Source organism: Carassius gibelio, chromosome B21 (assembly GCF_023724105.1).
Source record: "Carassius gibelio isolate Cgi1373 ecotype wild population from Czech Republic chromosome B21, carGib1.2-hapl.c, whole genome shotgun sequence".
NCBI lineage: Eukaryota > Metazoa > Chordata > Actinopteri > Cypriniformes > Cyprinidae > Carassius > Carassius gibelio.
This window is the reverse complement of record NC_068416.1, coordinates 14,285,112-14,304,063: the sequence shown is the minus strand read 5'-3', so window position 1 is coordinate 14,304,063 and position 18,952 is coordinate 14,285,112. Positions and strand designations below refer to the sequence as shown.

Below are 18,952 nucleotides of genomic sequence, written 5' to 3'. Positions count from 1 at the left end.
AGAATGTATTAGTGCTCTGGATCTTTTGTCTCGAAATGTTAATCACACCGATGCTGACATTTGCTTGTAATGTGAGCATGTTGGGATAATTGTAGTGCTTGTTAATATACAGAAGTGGATGGCTTGGTAATGTTTACTCCCATGTTAATTTATGTCCTGTGACACAATGCATATGAATGTATATGTGGTTTCATAATAGCAGCTACTTTATTTAATCAATGATTTGATAATGCAATCACAAAAATTTGGTGTTGGTAAGACTTCTTATTAGTATTTTTAATATTCTTATGTTTGACTGCAATTATTTGACTAAACATACGGTAAAAATAGTAATATTGTGAAAACTTTTTTTTTTTAAATATATTTTAAAATGTAATTTATTCCTGTGATGACAATGCTGAATTGTTCTTCACTGTCACATAACTCTGAACACATAACTCCAAATATTTGAATGGTAGTGCCTACAGTATATAAATGCATAGGGAGAAAACACACACACACACACACATACACACACACATATATATAGTATCACTCTTGGTTTAATTTGCAAATGTCATACAAATGTCCTGCGGAGTGGAAGCTTGAATTCAAGCTTAAATGCACACGCTTCTTTAATAAGATGGTCACATTGCCTGTCCCATATGTCTTCACTGCTGCTGTCCAAACGTCTAATCTCATCCATTCTGTCACAGATTGTCCCTCTCTTACTTCATACCAAAATAACCATGTGCTGCACCAAGAAAACAGGTCCGATATTAAACAAAACAGCACAGGAAAAAAATATTCATACCAAAGTACAGTAAATGCGCTCACTTATTATTGTGAGTCCAAACAATGCACAAATGTCCAAAAGACAAGTTTACCGGCACAGCTGAAAAGGAAACAACGGCCAGTACGAGGGTCGTTAAGAGCGTCTAATTAAGCCATTTGCCTTGTGCGACAGTGCAGTAGTAATTGCTGCTCGGCTTTGACAGTGCTGTTGTATATTCGCTACTGAAATTAAACCATGTAATTAATTGGACCAACACAAAGTGGCTCACGCTGGCCTCTTTCAGCAGGATGTAGGTAATTAGGGGATTGTGATAAACACAGAGCACCCTCGAATGGTAGCGCAGCGGTCACGGTGCTTATGAACCATACGTCCAAATGGCTCTCTCTGATTGCTCGCATTCAACAAAGTGTTCAACATAATTGTCATCAAATTGCACCCTCCTCAAGGAAAAAATAGCCTGCCCTTCAGGTGTCGAGCGATTATCGTGATCGCTGTAAAGGTTGTGCGGCATTGCAAAAACAGCACCTTGGCTTCACCTGCAGTCAAAGGTGAGAGTCAAAAGTGGGCGATGATGAGCCAGCCTGCATGCATGCGCGCCAAGAAAAGCAAAGGCGTTCCAGGCGAAGCGCAGGGCTGATTGCACCGGCTTGAGTGTCTCCTGCAATCACGGCTCAAGGCACAGCTGATCTGATTACATTGCTGTCACTGATGATTTCTGAGAGGGCTCGAGTGTTCTCTCGCAAAGAGCCGATCCCATCCGAGGAGCTCGAGAGAAAAGCAAGAAAAGCGCTTTGTAGTCCCGCTGAATGCGAATGCTGGCCACTTGCATTCAAGAGGGAAGCCGAGTCCATTTGCTGACCTCATCAAATGAACTTAAAACGTCCTCTGGCGGAGTCTTTTGACTAAGCTGTTCTTTTATTTGATGGAACAAAGCATCGGATTCAATAACAGGAAATTAAAAAGTAGATCTGGGAAAGCATGGTTGCAGCACACGCTCCGAGACTTCAGAATGTAGGCCAATATCTCTAATGATGATTAAAAGAAGTAAACTTTGAAGGTGCTGCCGGCTGAAGCTGATTCCAGAGCAAGGTCGGGCTTGATACGTTGGTGAAAAACGAACATTACATGGTAAAGATCAAAGAGAAGAGAGAATGAAAAATAATGAGAGAGCAGTGAGACTCAGATTAGGCAGCTGAGCAAGAAGGTGAGATGGCAAAATAACGAGAGCAAAAGAAATCCAGCCCCGGCCAATCTGAGGGCCTGTTAACTGTAGCATGGACAACGAGTCTTAAATCATCGTGCTGAATTGCACAAGAAGCATTTCAGAGCCTAAAAGCAGCAGTAAATCACTGCAGCGGTTATAGACAGCAGGGTCACTGTGTCACTTCCTGTGTGCATACAGCTTTGCTTCCCATGTGAATCCATATATAACTATTGGAAATGTCTGATTTACATTCAAGAAGGCTATTTCTGTGCCACTGCGAAAATGAAAATTTCATGAACATTTAATGATTATTATTATTATTAATGAAGTTTTATTGAAGTTGCATTTATAATTATTCAATTATTCATTTAAATTAATTATATTGTTATCTAATTATTGAGTTAAATACTTAAGTATTTAGATAAAATTAATCAAATGTTAGAATGATTAAAAAACAAAGTTATAATTAATTTATTCAAATTCATTTACTATTATTAAATAAAACACTCTCCCCAAACAGCAGCTTCCACCTCCGAAAGCAATGAATGCATTCATTGTGTTTTGTCTGCTCGCTCTGAGGCGCAAGTCATTTATTATTTATGAAAATTATTATATTCAGTAGCTTCTCCTACTTTTCTTAGTGATTTATAGTGCCAGTTTATCAGGAAGTGACAATTTTGCTCTCTTTGACTCGTTGGATGGAAATGGTGCTTGTTCGCAAATGTTTTATGCAATATTCCAATTTAGCGGTAACCAATCTAAACAGTCATTTTCCATCACCAAAGTCGTGCCATTGGTTGAGCTCAATTGACCATTGGCAGAGAGTTTGATTGACAGGCAATCTGACCAATCATAACGCTGAATCTGCCATTTTTGTCCAACAAACAAACCAGAGTAGATTGTCATCAGTGGACTTGAAGTTGAAAGATGGTGTGCAATTACGAGCCACAAAACGGTATTTATCGTTTCCTAAAAAACTGTTTCATACCAAAAGTAACTTGCTCTGTCTTGTTTGGCGGCACACTGTCAGTTTCCTCTTTGCTCTGCACTGTATTTTTCACTGCGTGAGAACATGGTGTGAAAGTGGCATGACTTGTCGAACATAGCAACAGTAACGAAGTGTCAACAAAAATTATATAATTATATTTCCTATATTTGATTTTAATCAACCAAACTCTGAAACATGAAGTGATACATGACACGATTTAAAATTCACTTTTAACATTCAATTTAACGGCCATGTATTATTTAGCTACAGACACCCGCAAGCAAAGCTGCACAGCAGAAGTTCTTATGCACCCTCAGCGGAGTTGATTGGGACGCTGCAGCGAGGAGATCTGGCCTCGTAGAACGGCAGGAAATTTTGAAGTTTCAATAATCCCCTTTTTCATGGCAAAGCCACAGAGAGAGCAGAATGCTACTGCAATTCCCCTTATGCGAGGGCATGAATCACACGTCTGCCGCCAATATTATCATCACTGTGTGCTCGCTGTGCGCTCGTCTATCTGTGAAATTGTGTAATCCTTGGAGATATTGCCAGGAATAATTTTATTATCTCTCTAAATAGCAAAATGAGCTGTATCCAGTTCTTAGCAAAGTCACAATCCCCAGTCTTGCCAAATGTTGTTTAAAAATAAATGTGCAAAACTTTTGTAAACATGACCGAGATATATGATTGTCTTCAGTTTTGTTCTTTTATTTTTAGTCTGCCTCTAAAGTCTCTCTCTTTTTTTTTAAAGAGGGATGCAACACAGCCCCACTTCAGATATCTCACAGACAAAAACAAATGAAGGATGCCACTGATTTTGGAGGCATCTCCATTTTCTGAAGCTAGACTGTGCTGTTTCAGGAAGAGCGCAGGGGTGTTCTCGAGAAATGAGTGGGTGGATCCCGGGCTTGCGCATTTCAGACCTGGAGACCTGGGGCTCCGCTTCTCACCACTGCTGTTTCTGATGTTCAACACCCTCTACAAATAACACTCTATTCTTGGGTTGGACACCACAGAGGTGATTGACTGTCAACAGCACTCAAACAGCATGAAGAGCTAACGACTGCACTGCTGTTATTTCCGGAAGTTTGACGGGAACCGTTTTTTAATTTGGTATGTGGGTATAACTTCACAGGTAATAGATTACAGATATTCCATTTATTCCCTTCCACTGCTGCCTGTTATTATCATTAATTTGATCGAATGGTTCATATATTTTCCTTGCAGGAGGAAAACGCTCTGGGAATTTAAGATGTTACATTGTGTAATGAAAAGCCAGGCTGTCAGGTCTGAGATATAATGATGGCACATCATCAAAATTGTAACACATGGCTGCACTAAGAACTTCATTAAAAATTATAAGGCCCTTGATTTGTGTCATGCAGTGACGCTCAGGCTTAAGTAGGAATATGGGATTTAGTTGGTTAAAGTTGGATTAGCCCAATTTTCTGTTTGTGCATCTTTGTGGACCAATACACTTCACAACACAAAGCTATCAGTACTCATCAAGGTCAATTAGCTTTCCGAAAACGATTATAGTTTTAATTTCTCCAGGATCTGCATTAAACAGTTTACAGAGTTTACCAAAGAGATTCCGAGATCATATTCTGTTTTAGAAACATACACACAAATATAAATTAAGGCTTGATATATATTCAAAATCTTCTAAAATAATACATTCACTATCTGTGTAGATCTAAAATTAGGAATTTAAATATTTAACATTTGAAGAATGTTTGAACTAACAAACTGCTAAAATGTCCAAAATATCAAATAAATTAATAACTATTTGAGAAATAAATAGAACACATACATTTAAACATGAGGAATATAGTTCAGCCACCAAACACTTTTAGAAGATTGAAAACAATGCTTTTTATTCCCCCAGACCTTTTGAACAATGAATTTTCATGATTCTTCCAATCACTTATGCTTACTGGATAGATTTTTACAAATTATCTCAAAGAGATTGAACTGAAAGAGCTATGCTAATAAAATATTGAGAACAATCATGGAGATAATTATGGTGAATATAATTGTGTGTATAATATAGTATATATTGCATTGCATATATTGCATAATAATTGTATTATTATCCTTAACCAAAAAAATCTCAAAGACTCAAAATCACAGACAGATACATATAATACAAAATATGCAATCTAATATACTGCAACACACATACAATGTATAATGCATACAAAAATATGTTCACTACAATAATTTGGCATTATTTTTCTCAAATATGAACTCATTATCATCTATAGCTATAGTCTATTACATATTTTGGTGGAGCATAAAATTACTTAGACACATATTATACAAAATATGCAATGCAATATATAGCAAAATACATATGCAATGTGAATACTATATAATGAATATACAAATATATTCACTAATAATTTGACATGATTTTCTCAAATATGCACTAATTATCATCAATCTCTGTAGTCTACTAGATATTTTTGCTGGAGCATAAAATACACAGATAGATACATATATTACAAAATATGTGATGTAATATATTGCAATATACATACTGTATGCAATGTACAGTAAATACTATATAATGTATATACAAATATATTCACTTCAATAGTTTGACATGATTTTATTTTATTATTATTTTTTTTTTACATGCACTGATTATCATCTATCTATAGTAAAAATGTTCCCAGATTTTCTGTAGGAACCCTTAAATGAAAGAATAAAAACTAAAGCTGTATTGTATTGTTAATGGTTAGACTGGGCAGAGCACTGGTCATATAGCAAAGTCAATGGTTGTATTTTGCTACAGCCCTGGGATGGTTTTTGGCACGGTTGAGGTAGTTTTAGTGCAGGTGTAAGAAGAGGAATCCAGGCAACTGGAGACTGATTTCACCCCTCACAGCTCACAGCATGGCTGTCTCCCTTTAGCAAGGGCTTGGGTGAGATCCAGACCGAGCTATTTCTCCTCAATGTCACATTTAGTAAAACACACACCACAGGTCTGGAGCACAGAGGAATGGGAGTAACCTTAACCCTGCTGCTGCAGTTACAGAGCATTACTGAATCTGCTATTAATCTTACACATAACTCAATTGTCGAGACTTTACAGGAAGGTGTGGGGACCAAAGCAGCGCTTTACGTGGAAGCCAATATTTTCCTTTTGACTCCAAAGTTCACATTTCCTTTGGGCAGCACAACCTCAGACTCAACAGTTCAAAAGGTGCCAACAGCTCAGTGGCATAGGGTTCGCTCGATCCAAACCGTAGTCCTCTAGTTTATTGTCTGACTGCTTTGCCCGTCACATTGATTGGACTGCAGTTGCAGGTCTATTCTCAGAAGTGGCGCTGAAATGACACATGCACTTAAAGTGATGGCTCTACATCTAGTTGCTTCTTTTGAGGAGGGGAAAATTGTGAGGAACTCTTGTTTTCAATAACACTGGCGGTACAGAGAACGAAGAGGTCACAGTTAAATGCACTCTCATTACTGGCCCACATTTAGGCTATTCAGGACAAACAATGGATCACTCCCAAATCACAGTGTTTTGAGTCACTGATCAATTATTCCTTATTGTCCCATCCTACACTTTTTGTGCAGCCGTTTAGAGCTTGACTCTGAGACGGTAATGGATTGCGGCTCTTGCCAGAGCAAACTGCTTTTGATGAGGTCCAATCTATAGTGTACACACCAGTGATCAACAAAGGATAGCCCCTTTTCACTGGTAAGGGGCCGCATCCATCAAGGCTTTCTCGAGTGGTTGTGCATTAGGAGATGCCCTTGCTCGGATCAAGGTGCACCCCTGAGCCTCACAAAAAACAAACAAACTGGGAACCGTGTGGAGAGGGCCATGTCTTCACCGTACATGTCAATGACCGGGAAACCCCGCATCAGCATGCAGGGGCAGGCATGAGTGAACAAACAGAACCTGCTGCTTGTCAAACATCATGCATCCATCAGCGCATGGAGCTTTGGGTATTGGGGAGGAGGGGAGGGTCATGCAGCATTTCAACGAGACGGGACAAAAAACAAGATGGAGAGAGGGAAAGAAGCGATAGATCTGATTTCTGCTGTTTGGCAGATCCTCAAATGAAACTGTGGGAATCCATCAGGCTGTGCGATCGATGGATCAGTGGGTCAGTGCCATGGCAGGCGGCCTGCAGCTGTGTTGTCAGGAGCAACGGGTGAATGAGTAAAGGTCGAGGTGCAAGAGTTGAAGAATTGTGACAAGTGCGGTGAATAGTTGCTGATGGACTGGTGTGGCCAAACACAAGTCAAAACAGAAGCAAACAGAAGAATAAATTATTCTATCTGTGATATATATATATATATATATATATATATATATATATATATATATATGTGTGTGTGTGTGTGTGTGTGTGTGTGTGTTTGTGACATATCAGGACTCAACTCTTTATAATGACATGAGTATGACACAGGTATTACAAAGAGAGGGTGACATATGAGGACATAACCCATGTTCCCATTTTTCAAAACGCTTATAAATCATACAGAATGATTTTTTTTTTTTGAGAAAGTAATAATGCACAAAGTTTCCTGTGAGGGTTAGGGTTAGGTGTAGGGTTGGTTTAGGGCCATAGAATATACAGTTTGTACAGTACAAAAACCATTAGGCCTATGGGATGTCCCCACTTTTCACAAAAACAAACATGTTTGTGTGTGTGTGTGAAATGTTTATATATTTATTTTTATGAAAAAAAAAATTGTGCTGGCTTATTAATTAACCAAGTTTATCCTGAGTAATAAAACACTGTAAAACATAATTTTATGTCAATTTTTCTATTATTATTATTATTAATTTATTTATTTATTCATTCATTTATTTATTTTGCAGAAAATGCACAATAAGTATCTTATTTCTATTAGGCAGATAATTAATTAATGAAATAAATAGCTATTATTATTATTATTATTATATAATAAACAGCTGTTATTAATCTACCAAGTCTTCAATTCATGTACTTAGACACCATGAAACAGTATTTTAAAATGTACTATTAATCTTTGACTTTTCGTAGAAAAAAAGCACTAAGCCTGCGTTTAAAATATAACAATAAAAAATAGATAAACGTAAGCTGTGACAGGCCTGTGCAATAAACACAAAGTGCATATGAGTGCTGGTTTCCAGCATGTCAAGCAGATAAGTGCCGTGCCAAGGGCTCTTCAGATGGCATGAGATGCACAAATGATGAGCAGCGTCTAGCGCAAATGTCAATGGCATGCGATGGAGGCAAGGGTCTGCATGGTGCAGAGCTCTCTCCCTTCAATCTCTCCATCATTTCATCCTGACATCAGCCCGGCCCCTGAACACCTGATTGACTTATTCTACTAATCTAAATATCAATTACATCAATTATCTCCACCGTGCTGCCAGGGTCCGCTTTGAGTGATGGGATCTGGCAGGATGTGATTATTGGTCAGTGGGGGTGTAGGTTTCCAGCTTGCTGGAGATATTTTAGGAATGAATGGAAATCCAGCTCATTAGGAAGTCATATTGTTCACTGTAAACTTGCATAAAATGCATTGTGGGTGTAAAATTCATATGCATCTGAACGCAAAATACAAACCAAATACTGGAACGTGCTGGAATGCACATCTGTTTTGAATATAGGAGCGGAATTTAAAAGTGCCGCTGAGTCATACAGTCATCAAATTGATCTGTCAGTTTTGTACTTTATCAGCTGTCGTTGCATCAGGGTTGGACACTCTGACAGCCACATTCAGCTGTGAGACTCCGGTAATGGCTGTGAAGATGCCTTACAAGAGCGGTGATGTAATTCATGACATGTCGGCTCCACCTCGGCTCCGTCAGGATTGCCAGCCCTGTTTCTATGCGATAAGGACGCTGAAAATTCATTGCATATTTTGCGGCGGATGGATGGGAGGGCAGGTGAGATTAATGTCGAGACGGAAGCAGTGAATCGGACTGACAATACCAGTTGTAATGAAAAACTCAGAAAAGGGCATGATTCTGCTAACAGTTGCCTTGATGATCCCATTACTGTGCGGGATCACATTCCCCCGTTGAACTACTTGTCATTGGGGATGAAGGACTGATTCCTCTAACCCTCTCTGTTTAAAAGGATCATTTAACACTGTCCTCCCAGGCTCTTCAGATGGAAAGCTCAGCTACTATAACTTCGCTTTGTGTGGGAGGTGACACATTGATTGTGGCTATCCAATGTCCCCACTCTCGTTGCTTCCCTCTTCCACTAAGTGTCCAGCAGCCATAAATGCATCCAGCACTCAGAAAACAAAACAATGCATGACTGCTTTACTAATCAACTACTACATGAAAATGAAAGTCATCTGGTTGGTTACAACCATGTTTGTTCTCCGAATGTGAGAAGGCTAAAATAAAAGCGAAGCTAAGGTAAAATGTTGAAATTAATTAACATGGATTTTAACCCTCTGGAGTCTAAAGGTATTTTTGGGGCCTGGAGAAGTTTTGTCATGCCCTGACATTAATGCTTTTTTCAGCTTCTTATGTGAAAGTGGAGTTGAAAGTCTATAAACTGGAATGGAACTGGTAGTTTTGTTCTTTTAGCAGTTAAATCCATATGCACCATTTCTTTTATTAAAATATTTATTGATAAAAGTGAATTGATCCATTGATAAAAGTCATGTGACTTGAACAATCACCAGCTCTGTTTTTCTGTTTGCAGCAGTAAAGCAGATGCACATTGTCTGCTTTGAGTTCATGCAAATGTGACAACACTGAGAAACTAGCAACACTGTGCACTGTTTAGCTACTCTGTTTCATAAACTGCTGGCTTGAGAAATAGAAAAGGCATCCATCTTATATATATATATATATATACATGTATAAAGAAACTGAGCAGTGTGTAAAAGCTATTATTTGAAGTGTAAAAACATTAATACTTTGACATTTTATTAACATTTAAAATAAGTGATTTCTATTTCAATATATATTTTTTTATGTAATTCATTTTTATGAAGGCAAAGTTGAATTTTCAGCAGCTATTACTGCATGATTCTTCTGCTGATTTGGTGCCCAATAAATATTTTTATTATTACAATGTTTGACAGTTGCTTGATATTTTTGTCAAAAATAGATTTTTTGATGAATATAAAGCTGGAGAGAACAGCATTTATTTGTTTTTATATATTTTCTTGTACCATAATAAATGTATTTACTGCCACTTATGATCAATGTGATGCATCCTTTCTGAATGAAAAGATTACTGACAATAGTGTTTAGCAAATGCTGCAAAAAACTATTTTTAACAATTTGTGCAATACACATACATACACACACATATAAATAGATATACATACACATGCATAAAAGCATATATTTGTAACTAATAATGATAAAGTTACTATTGTTGTTGTTTTTGCATTTCAACAAAAGGTTGAAGACCATGAATCAAATCAATCACAACAAAATCTCTGACCTATTGTAGAAGATTCAAGACCTGAATCACAATCCAAACACCCGAAAAATAAATATGCTTAAGCAACTAGAAACTCTACCAGGATATTAAAGGGCAGCTCTTCGACTTTGAGGATTATCGCTGTAATATGACAAGCTCACTGCTAACTCAACATATGCTAGAGCTCAGCAGGAAGACAGGTTGTCAATGCAGCACACAATCTTTGATTGACACAGGAGTCAAAAAAGATGTCTGGCAAGGAATAGTGGTGTGGCTGGACATGAAAAGGAGCACATCTGGTTAACACTTTTATTCAACAAACCCATCTCTCCTTTAGATCTGCAGTAAGTGCAAAGAGCACAAGGCCACTCCCCATGTGATCTATTAAGGCACAGATCAAAGCATACACATGACGTACCAAGTAAAACTCGGGGCATGCGCGCACATCAACAGCCTGCTTTCCAGTGTAATAACTCTCCTTAATCAAATCAAAGCTTTCTAGACTCATTGGGTCTGAGCAGTCCGGTCGATAAAGTGGAAAGAATGAGGGCTTACCGTGGCCTCCTCTTGTGAGGAAGGGCATCCTGTTGATGGCGATGGGTACGGTACCATGCTTGTTATGGAAGTGATGGACATGATGTGTGGTGCTCAGGCTGGAAGACACACGGGCACTGGCCGTTCTGTCCGGCATCGAGGCCAACAAGGCCAGAGATAATACCAATCTCCACCAAGAGCCGAGGCCCAGCCAGCTGCCTCCACCACACTCCCAGCCCAGAAGCACCATCTCCACTCTGGGGCAAGAAGATCCGGCGTAGGCCCTTTCACACCCCATTTGTCCCACCCGTTGGAAAGAGTACATCTCAGAGAGGGTTGCCCATTTCAATCATTATCCACGGGTCAAGTAAACAATGCAGAAGAAAAAATGCTACCCAAAGCCCAGAGGCTTTCACAGTAGGTTTCCAAAGATGATAAAATCCTCAAAAAGAAGAAACTCCTTTCAAGTCCGGCTTCAAAAATCCAATGAGGGGGGGAAAAAAACCAACTGGGCAGTTCCTCCTGGCTTTCACGCTTGGTGACTATCAAAAAAGAAAGAAAACCAAACAAGGGAGCTTGTCTGCGATGAGGAGGAGGGCAGGCTCAATTCAGTCGATAATTATCTGCGCTGCTACTCCCAAAAGCGTTCTAATCACGGCCGCGAGGATCAATATTTCTTGATGCAGATTTCGTGGCTTAATTGACGAGGGGTGAAACGCTCCAGGTGGAAGAGGTGCCGGGAGGCGTCTCCCTTCGAGTTCCCAGCCTCAGGTACGGCTTACGTGCTATTTAGACCACTCTCCCTCAGAGGGCAGCTCCTCTATCGCGCAAGAGGAGATAAGAGACATCCCGGCGGCTAATGGATTATTCTAATGCCGATTAAAAGATGACAGAAAACCGAGAAAGGAGGAAACAGATAGGATGAGACTGACCCGGGCGTAATGAAGTGCTCACGTTTCCTTTTCGCAGACGGAGAGAAAGAGAGACTTCTGCTGCAGCATGGTAGAGGAGAAAAGCAGCAAATAAATAAATAAAGCTGGCTGTGACTCCTGACGCGTTGGCTGCAGATGCAGCGCGGAGCTTCTCTGCCGTGCGTTCCCTCTCGAAGTGGAAGACCTGGAGTGGAGCTGGATCAGTTTTCCAGCAGCATCCTGGATCTGTGCCTCAGACGCGGACACTGTATCGATTAGCGCTGCATTTTATCCCTCTTTTCTATTTTCCCTCGCCCTTTCCGAGAAGCATTCACTTGCTAATGTGCTTAGTCTGACAGTGTTACCAGCAAAATGCCCCTTGCTGCCTAAGTGTGAACGACCAAAATCCGTACGTGCGCCGCTGTGGAGAAATGCATGCTAATTAAATTAGGCTCCTCGCGATCCTCGATAGTTCTTCTTCTGGGATTGATGGGACTGACAGCAAAAGGATGAGAAAAAAAACCCTCAGAAACAACAAACGTTGCTTGCCGCAAGCGCAAGGTGCAGGACGCACGGTCCTCCTTCTGGATGCTCAACCAGAGACTGGGGATAGAGAGGGAGAGGGAGAGGGAGAGAGAAGGAGAGGAGAGCGGTGCAGTGTGTGTCTGAGGAAAAGAGAGAAAGAGAGGGGAGGGGTGCACAGGGAGCGGACGATCGTAGTGCATAAGCACACATGCAGACACATAAAGAAGCCAAAAGATGGAGAAGAAAGAAGAATCAGTTGAACGGCACAAACGTGGCCAGGAATACAATTTCAGGGCGCTGTGCATGCTCACCACAGCCTCTGAAAACACACCAGCCCCACACTGCAGAACTTGACCAGTGAGACTAGAAATAGAAAATGCTGTTTATATCTGCAATGGTACTGTATGTGAAAGTGTCAAAGACAGACAGCTTTGAAATGGTGTTTTACAGGTGGACTATTGTCAGCCAATGTGGAAATCATGCTTAGGAAATCTGAAATGTCTCGCTGGTGCCAGATGCAACCCACCCCCCTGCAACCCGGATAGCAGTAGTTGGTTCCCGATCTTGATGAATAATTTAGTATGAGACAAAATTTGACGGCAAATGCCTGCTGCTGTCTTTCTCTCATATTTTCTAAATGGTTCCATTTCATGTTCATTGTTTTAGGTTGTTCTATTAAAGGTGTGTTTATTCATACAAAATCATGTATTAATTATAAAGGGTTAGACAGATATTCAGATTCATTTATGTGTGTCTAAGTCCATTGAGATAAAAATGTATCGGTTTGTGACTTTCAGTTAATATAAAATTTGAGCCAGTCTACAAAAAAAAGTTACTTTCAGTAACCTGAAAAAATAAATATACTAAAATCTATTTGAAATAAATTTATTTCATGCCAAGTATACCACAAATACATTTACATATTTATGTACTTAATAAAAATACCCTGTAATTGCACTTTTGGTGTCATAAACGTGTGTGTATATATATATATATATATATATATATATATATATATATTAGGGGTGTAACGATACGCGTATTCGTATTGAACCGTTCGGTACGACGCTTTCGGTTCGGTACGCGGTACGCATTATGTATACCGAACGGTTCGTTGGAGTAATTAATTATATTTGAAAAAAAAAAAAAAAAGAGAGAGAAAGAAATATAATGATATGCGTTCAACAAGGTAGCCCAATAACCCAAACAACGTAACAGGCAACGCCCCTGACACTCCCGAAGAAGAAAAAAACACCATCTTATATGTTTATGTTAGGCTACTCAGCAGGCGCTCGCTCACTCAGTACACGCTGAAGGCTCGTTGCAAAATAGCCAATGCGTTTAACAGACTAGAAATGAGAAGATCCTCCAATAACCAACAGGTCTGGTGTTTGGGTGCACTTTGGATTCCCTTTAAGCTATAATGGTGATGGCAAGAGAGTGGTGGATAAATAAACAACGGTATGTCGCATCTGCAACATGACAGGGTACACCAGCGGGATTACAAAAAACAAACAAAAAAAAAAACAGCGGGAATATCTGGGATATATGCGTCAGTACTATCTGGGAAAAGACGAAAAAAAGGAGAAACATGCACGCAGCAAACTATCCCTGCAGCATTTAGACACTATAGCTTACAGGGAATCCAACCCAAACACCAGATCTTATATTTCTGGTCTGTTAAATGCATTAGACATTTTGCAACGAGCCTTCAGCGCGTGCTGAGTGAGCAGGGGCCGTTCACATATCGTGCCTAAAAACGCATGGAAAACGCTAAGCGCGTCTTTCTCCTGAGGCGTCTGTCTTTGCTAAGCAACAATGATGTGCTCTCTCCATGAGACGCGGAAATTTCAGCGAAGGATAAATGGATTTGCAGCTCTAAAAATCGCTTGCAGTAGCTCTGCTACTGAATTTATTTCAAAATTGCAATCCATATACAACTATGATCAGCTGTTCCTTCATCTTGGCTGAGCTCTCAACCTTGTTACGGGAAAGGATGAAGCTGATTGGTTGGTTCTTGTCACATGACCCGCGGTGCGCTTGCGGCATTCTGAAAAGTTGAGATGTTTTTACATTTTGCTGTATCTAAAACGTATCGAACCGAACCGAACCGAACCGTGACATCAGTGTATCGTATCGAACCGAACCGTGAATTTTGTGAACCGTTACACCCCTAATATATATATATATATATATATATATATACACACACACAAATGTTTGTAAAAAAGGCTAGTTTAACATGCACGTTTGAGCTGATTTAGTCCGCTGAATTGCTAATGTAATTGCCAACGAACATAAAGAGATTAAGTGAAAAAAGAAACAACAAATTGGTAATCAATTGCAACACAGCATGTAGATACCCGCTTGGTATAATGGTAAGAATTAATGGAGGTCTCTTGCCTCAGCATGATACCAACTGGTTAAACTATGCTACATGGTAAGTTAGCAATTATCGGATGCAAATATGTCATGGCTATGCCTTAAAATATATCCCAACACAAATTTTGTTTCAATAGGACATCTGTCAGTGCTCCAAAGAAAACTGTGCTCGTCGAGCAGTTGGATCCTTAATGGTGTTGCTTGTAAGAACAGAAGTTTTTGATCAGTAAAAATGTATAGACACGACAAATGATGATCGTTCCATCAAAATGTGTGAGAAAAAGATATAGAGAGAGAGAGAGAGAGAAAGAGAGAAAGAGAGAGAGATGAACTGAATCTATGCTTCATACTTCAGATAAATCACCCAGGATAGAGATCTCAGTTGGGATTGCCTTGCCGGTTGAAAGGACGTGTGTGGAAAAAAAAGGGCAAACAGCAAAGAGCCAGAGCCACCTTTCATGGTGACAGGAGGGGAGAAGCAGGCCATTATTCAGACACAGGGAAGGAGCGAAGGGGGCTGGTGCCGCCAATGAGCTGGGTTGATTGAACAGAATGGGGAAGAGGAGGGGGCAACTCTGTGTCACTGCAAACAGCAGCCAAGTCTGTAAATCCACTATGTCGGACGCAGCTAACGGCCACAGTTAGCCACACTGTCAACTCCATTCAAATGAACACAGAGGCCTGCTCGTTGAGATTTAGCCCCGGGGCAGGCCAAGAGAGACGCCCATTCCACTGTAATCGATTTTCATTTCTCTGCAGACCGAGATACACAGGAGATAACCTTGAGATCAGGTGACGCGCTTTCAAGATGTGCAAAAACATCCATACTGAAGGATCTGGGATGCAGCGTCGAAAAATAATCAATGATGGTAGCCGCCATTTTCTGTCCAGAGGTAGAGAGAGACACATGCGGCTCCGGTTGGATAATTAGACCAAGATAACCTCAAAGACTAATGATGGTGAAGGCTGAAGTGGAATTAGGGCGCCTGTAATTCATAAGAGGTGTCATCTATTGTCAGTCTGGTGGATTAGGGACATTCTCCTCAGCGGCGATGATATCTTCATGAGGGTTCTCTGAGATGAAAGGCTGGTATTAATCAATTTGCTAACCCTGGGGTTGCTCAGCATGATAAGAGACGATGCTATCTGGACCGCACGCGCTTCTGGGTGCAAGGCGTCCCTGAGTTTAACCATCTGCCACCAGGCAGTCTTAGCTGTTGGCCATCTTCTCTCCACACAGCACGCTGGCCTACTCAGAGTCGGAGGGTTAAGGCTACATGCAGTGCATGTGATAAAGGTACTCACGAGGAGGCTAAACACCAATCATGTTCATTGTTTGGGCTTCAGAACCCGAAACACTTATGGTATCAGAGCACACTGCTGTTAGCAGAAAATTTACATGAAGGAATAAACAACACAGCCTAGTCTAGTCAGCTTTTATCCACACATATATTCGCATTATATTGTTATGGGAAAATGTTAAAGGGAAAGTTAACTCAAAAATAAGCAGCTGTTTCATCATTTACTTACTCTTATCCTGATTCAAACCCTACCTGGTCTTATGACGGAAACGAACCTTTGGGAACTTTTTTGCAAGATGCGAAATATGTACCAATACGTAATATCACAGCAGTTTCAAACAGAAATGAACACTAGAGGTGGTAAAACATCAAGCACTTGTAAATGTTTTCATGCACAGTTATAATTATAGCTCCATATGTTTCACTTTCTGGACGTAAAAAGCTTGCTTGGTTGGCACGGAATTGGACTTATGATGCCGAATCCTTTAGTACGAATCCTGTCAAAAACATAGTCACGATGAAAGAGCAGACAGATGCTAAAACGGCATGCTTGCGACTGCATTTTTACATCACATGTAGAGCAGATGGCACACTATTTTAAAACGTCACAGAGCATTCGATTTATAGCGCCACTCAACGGACATTTCAACTGTTGTGACACCTACAAGAACAATGTCACATAAAATGTACCATATATACGTTCATCTGTTCCAGGAAAAACTCTTTTAGCACCACCCAGTGGACATTTCACAAACGTACATGGCGGCACGAATTTCGCGTCTTGTACGAAAACGTTCCCAGAGATATGTTTTCGTCATGAGACCAAGCTGTCCAAACCTGTGTGACTTTCTTCCTTTTTAACCTGAGAAACTCAATTCAAAGGATGTTTAAAAAAAATGACAATATTAATGTAACTAATCATTTTTATGATTATGTAACATACTTCTGTATACTTTTGAGAAGCTTTACTAAAATACACCAAAATCATTATTTTGAATAAAAATCTTCTGTTGTAGAAGTCTAAAATACTAAAGAACGTGTTCATTTTAACCTATCCCTTTTGGGACAGGCCTATTTTTTTTGCCCTAACAATGGAAGAGGGAGGGAATGTTTGTGAAAACCTGCTTAAAAACATAATTTTTTTTGCAATTCCATTTCCTGAAAATAGCAGCACAGAAATGACTCAGTTCACCTTTAAACGCTGTCGCCCACGTTAGAACAGCTTTTTTTTTGGTTTTTGCTGACACAATAATGACTAGCCTACTGTAACATTCCCTGTTGGTCAGAAGGATCGATATCAGACGCCATTGAAAAATCTAATTTATTCCTTAATATTGTGTAATTCGTGATAAAAACCAACAGTTTAATGAGTGTATTGGGATAAACAACAGGAAGAGAGACATCATCTGCACTTTCCTGTCTCCTGAGCATTTCCACCCAAGACATTTGTGCAGTGGCCCCCGGGGAAGACGAGGCCGGATTAATAATGGCAGTTTTGGTATAATTACTCATAATGCCTGCCTCCTCTGGAACTAATGGCCCGCGGTTGAGATATCTGCTGGATTTAATTCAACTTAAAGAGACAGCACCTCACATTGCTCTTTAGGGGAAGGGAAGAAGCCCAGTGTGAATACACGCTTGGCTGCACCGAAACGCACTCATCCAAAACTACTGCGGTGCAAGGATCGTTTGACAGGTTAAGAAGATTGCTTTGCCTTTTAATCTGGCCGAGGTAAGTTTGTGTTTGAGATTTCTGCCATTACAAAGGCTTCTATTCAAAAATCAGATATTATGTCCTGATTTATGAAAACGCAGACTATATTTTTCTTTTGTCTGCAGCACAAGAGATAAGGGGAAGGTATTAAGAACTCAGGAAATGGTGCGAGTGCCATCTACTCGTGGATTCGGGCTTATCAGAACAAATTCTGCCTGAGCCAGCTCTGCTCATGTCTGCTGAGAGTATATTAAAGCAAACAACATTAAACCAATGGGATCTGGATCCTGGCACGTTAAAGAGCAAATATATGGTATAAAAGATATGAGATCCAAAGAAAATGAAATTCTCCCTTAAGGTAATATCAAATACAGAATAGAATAGAATAGAATAGAGCTGTGTACACTACTATTCATAAGTTTGGTAAGAAAGTAATTTTTTTGTTGTTTTCTAAATAAATTAATACTTTAATTTAGTAGGGTTACATTACATTGATCAAAGGTGACATTAAAGGGATAGTTCACTCAAAAAACAAAAACAAAAAAAAACAATTCTGTCATAATTACTCACCCTAATTTCATTCCACACAACCGTAAGACCTCTGTTCAGCTTTGGAACACAAATTAAGATATTTTTGAGCTCTCTGACCCTCCCAAACAGCCATGTAATTACCACGATCAAGATCCAGAAACGTATCAAGGATGTTAGTAAATAACCCATGTGACATCATCAACCATAATTTTATGAAGCAACAAGATTACTTTTTGTACTCAAAGAACACAAAAATTTGTTTTTCTCAGAATTCATCAAAAATGTCTTAATTTGTGTTCCGAAGGTCTTTCGCGTTTTAGAACGACATGAGGGTGAGTAATTAATGACAGAATTTTTAAGTCGTTTCCCAATACAATTATGTATTGCCTATGTAGACACACCAAATTATGGTGGGGATGCTAGAGGTCACTGCAAGGTTTTAGAATTCTTTTTAGATTGAATCTTTTTTATTTAGCTTTTAAAACTCTAGCAAACAGAGTTATTTAATGGCAACTCTGACAAACATTAACCTCAGTGCGTAATGATCTGAAAAAAAAAAAAAAACCTGCTCATAGAAAACAGATGACTTCGAATGTGAGCCCAGCACTACAAAACAGGGCAGTAGCACAAGAAACCATCAGCACTTGGCCAAGCGAGGCAAACTTAGTTCCTCATCTG

General features: G+C 39.7%; 1 protein-coding gene across 17 annotated transcripts in view; it reads right to left on the bottom strand.

Moving 5' to 3' along the window:
- The window catches only part of nrxn2a (neurexin 2a), a 339,692-nt gene that overhangs the window by 108,848 nt on the left and 211,892 nt on the right, over positions 1-18,952 (bottom strand). For 3 of the 17 annotated variants that reach the window (XM_052588898.1, XM_052588897.1, XM_052588899.1), the window contains exon 1: positions 10,932-12,413. The exons of 13 other annotated variants lie outside the window; for them this stretch is intronic. In XM_052588898.1, coding sequence (XP_052444858.1) covers positions 10,932-11,235 — 304 coding nt within the window. In that variant the 5' untranslated portion in view covers positions 11,236-12,413. Of the gene's footprint in view, positions 1-10,931; positions 12,430-18,952 lie in introns of those variants that run through there. One more of the 17 variants, XM_052588896.1, reaches the window with a different exon arrangement.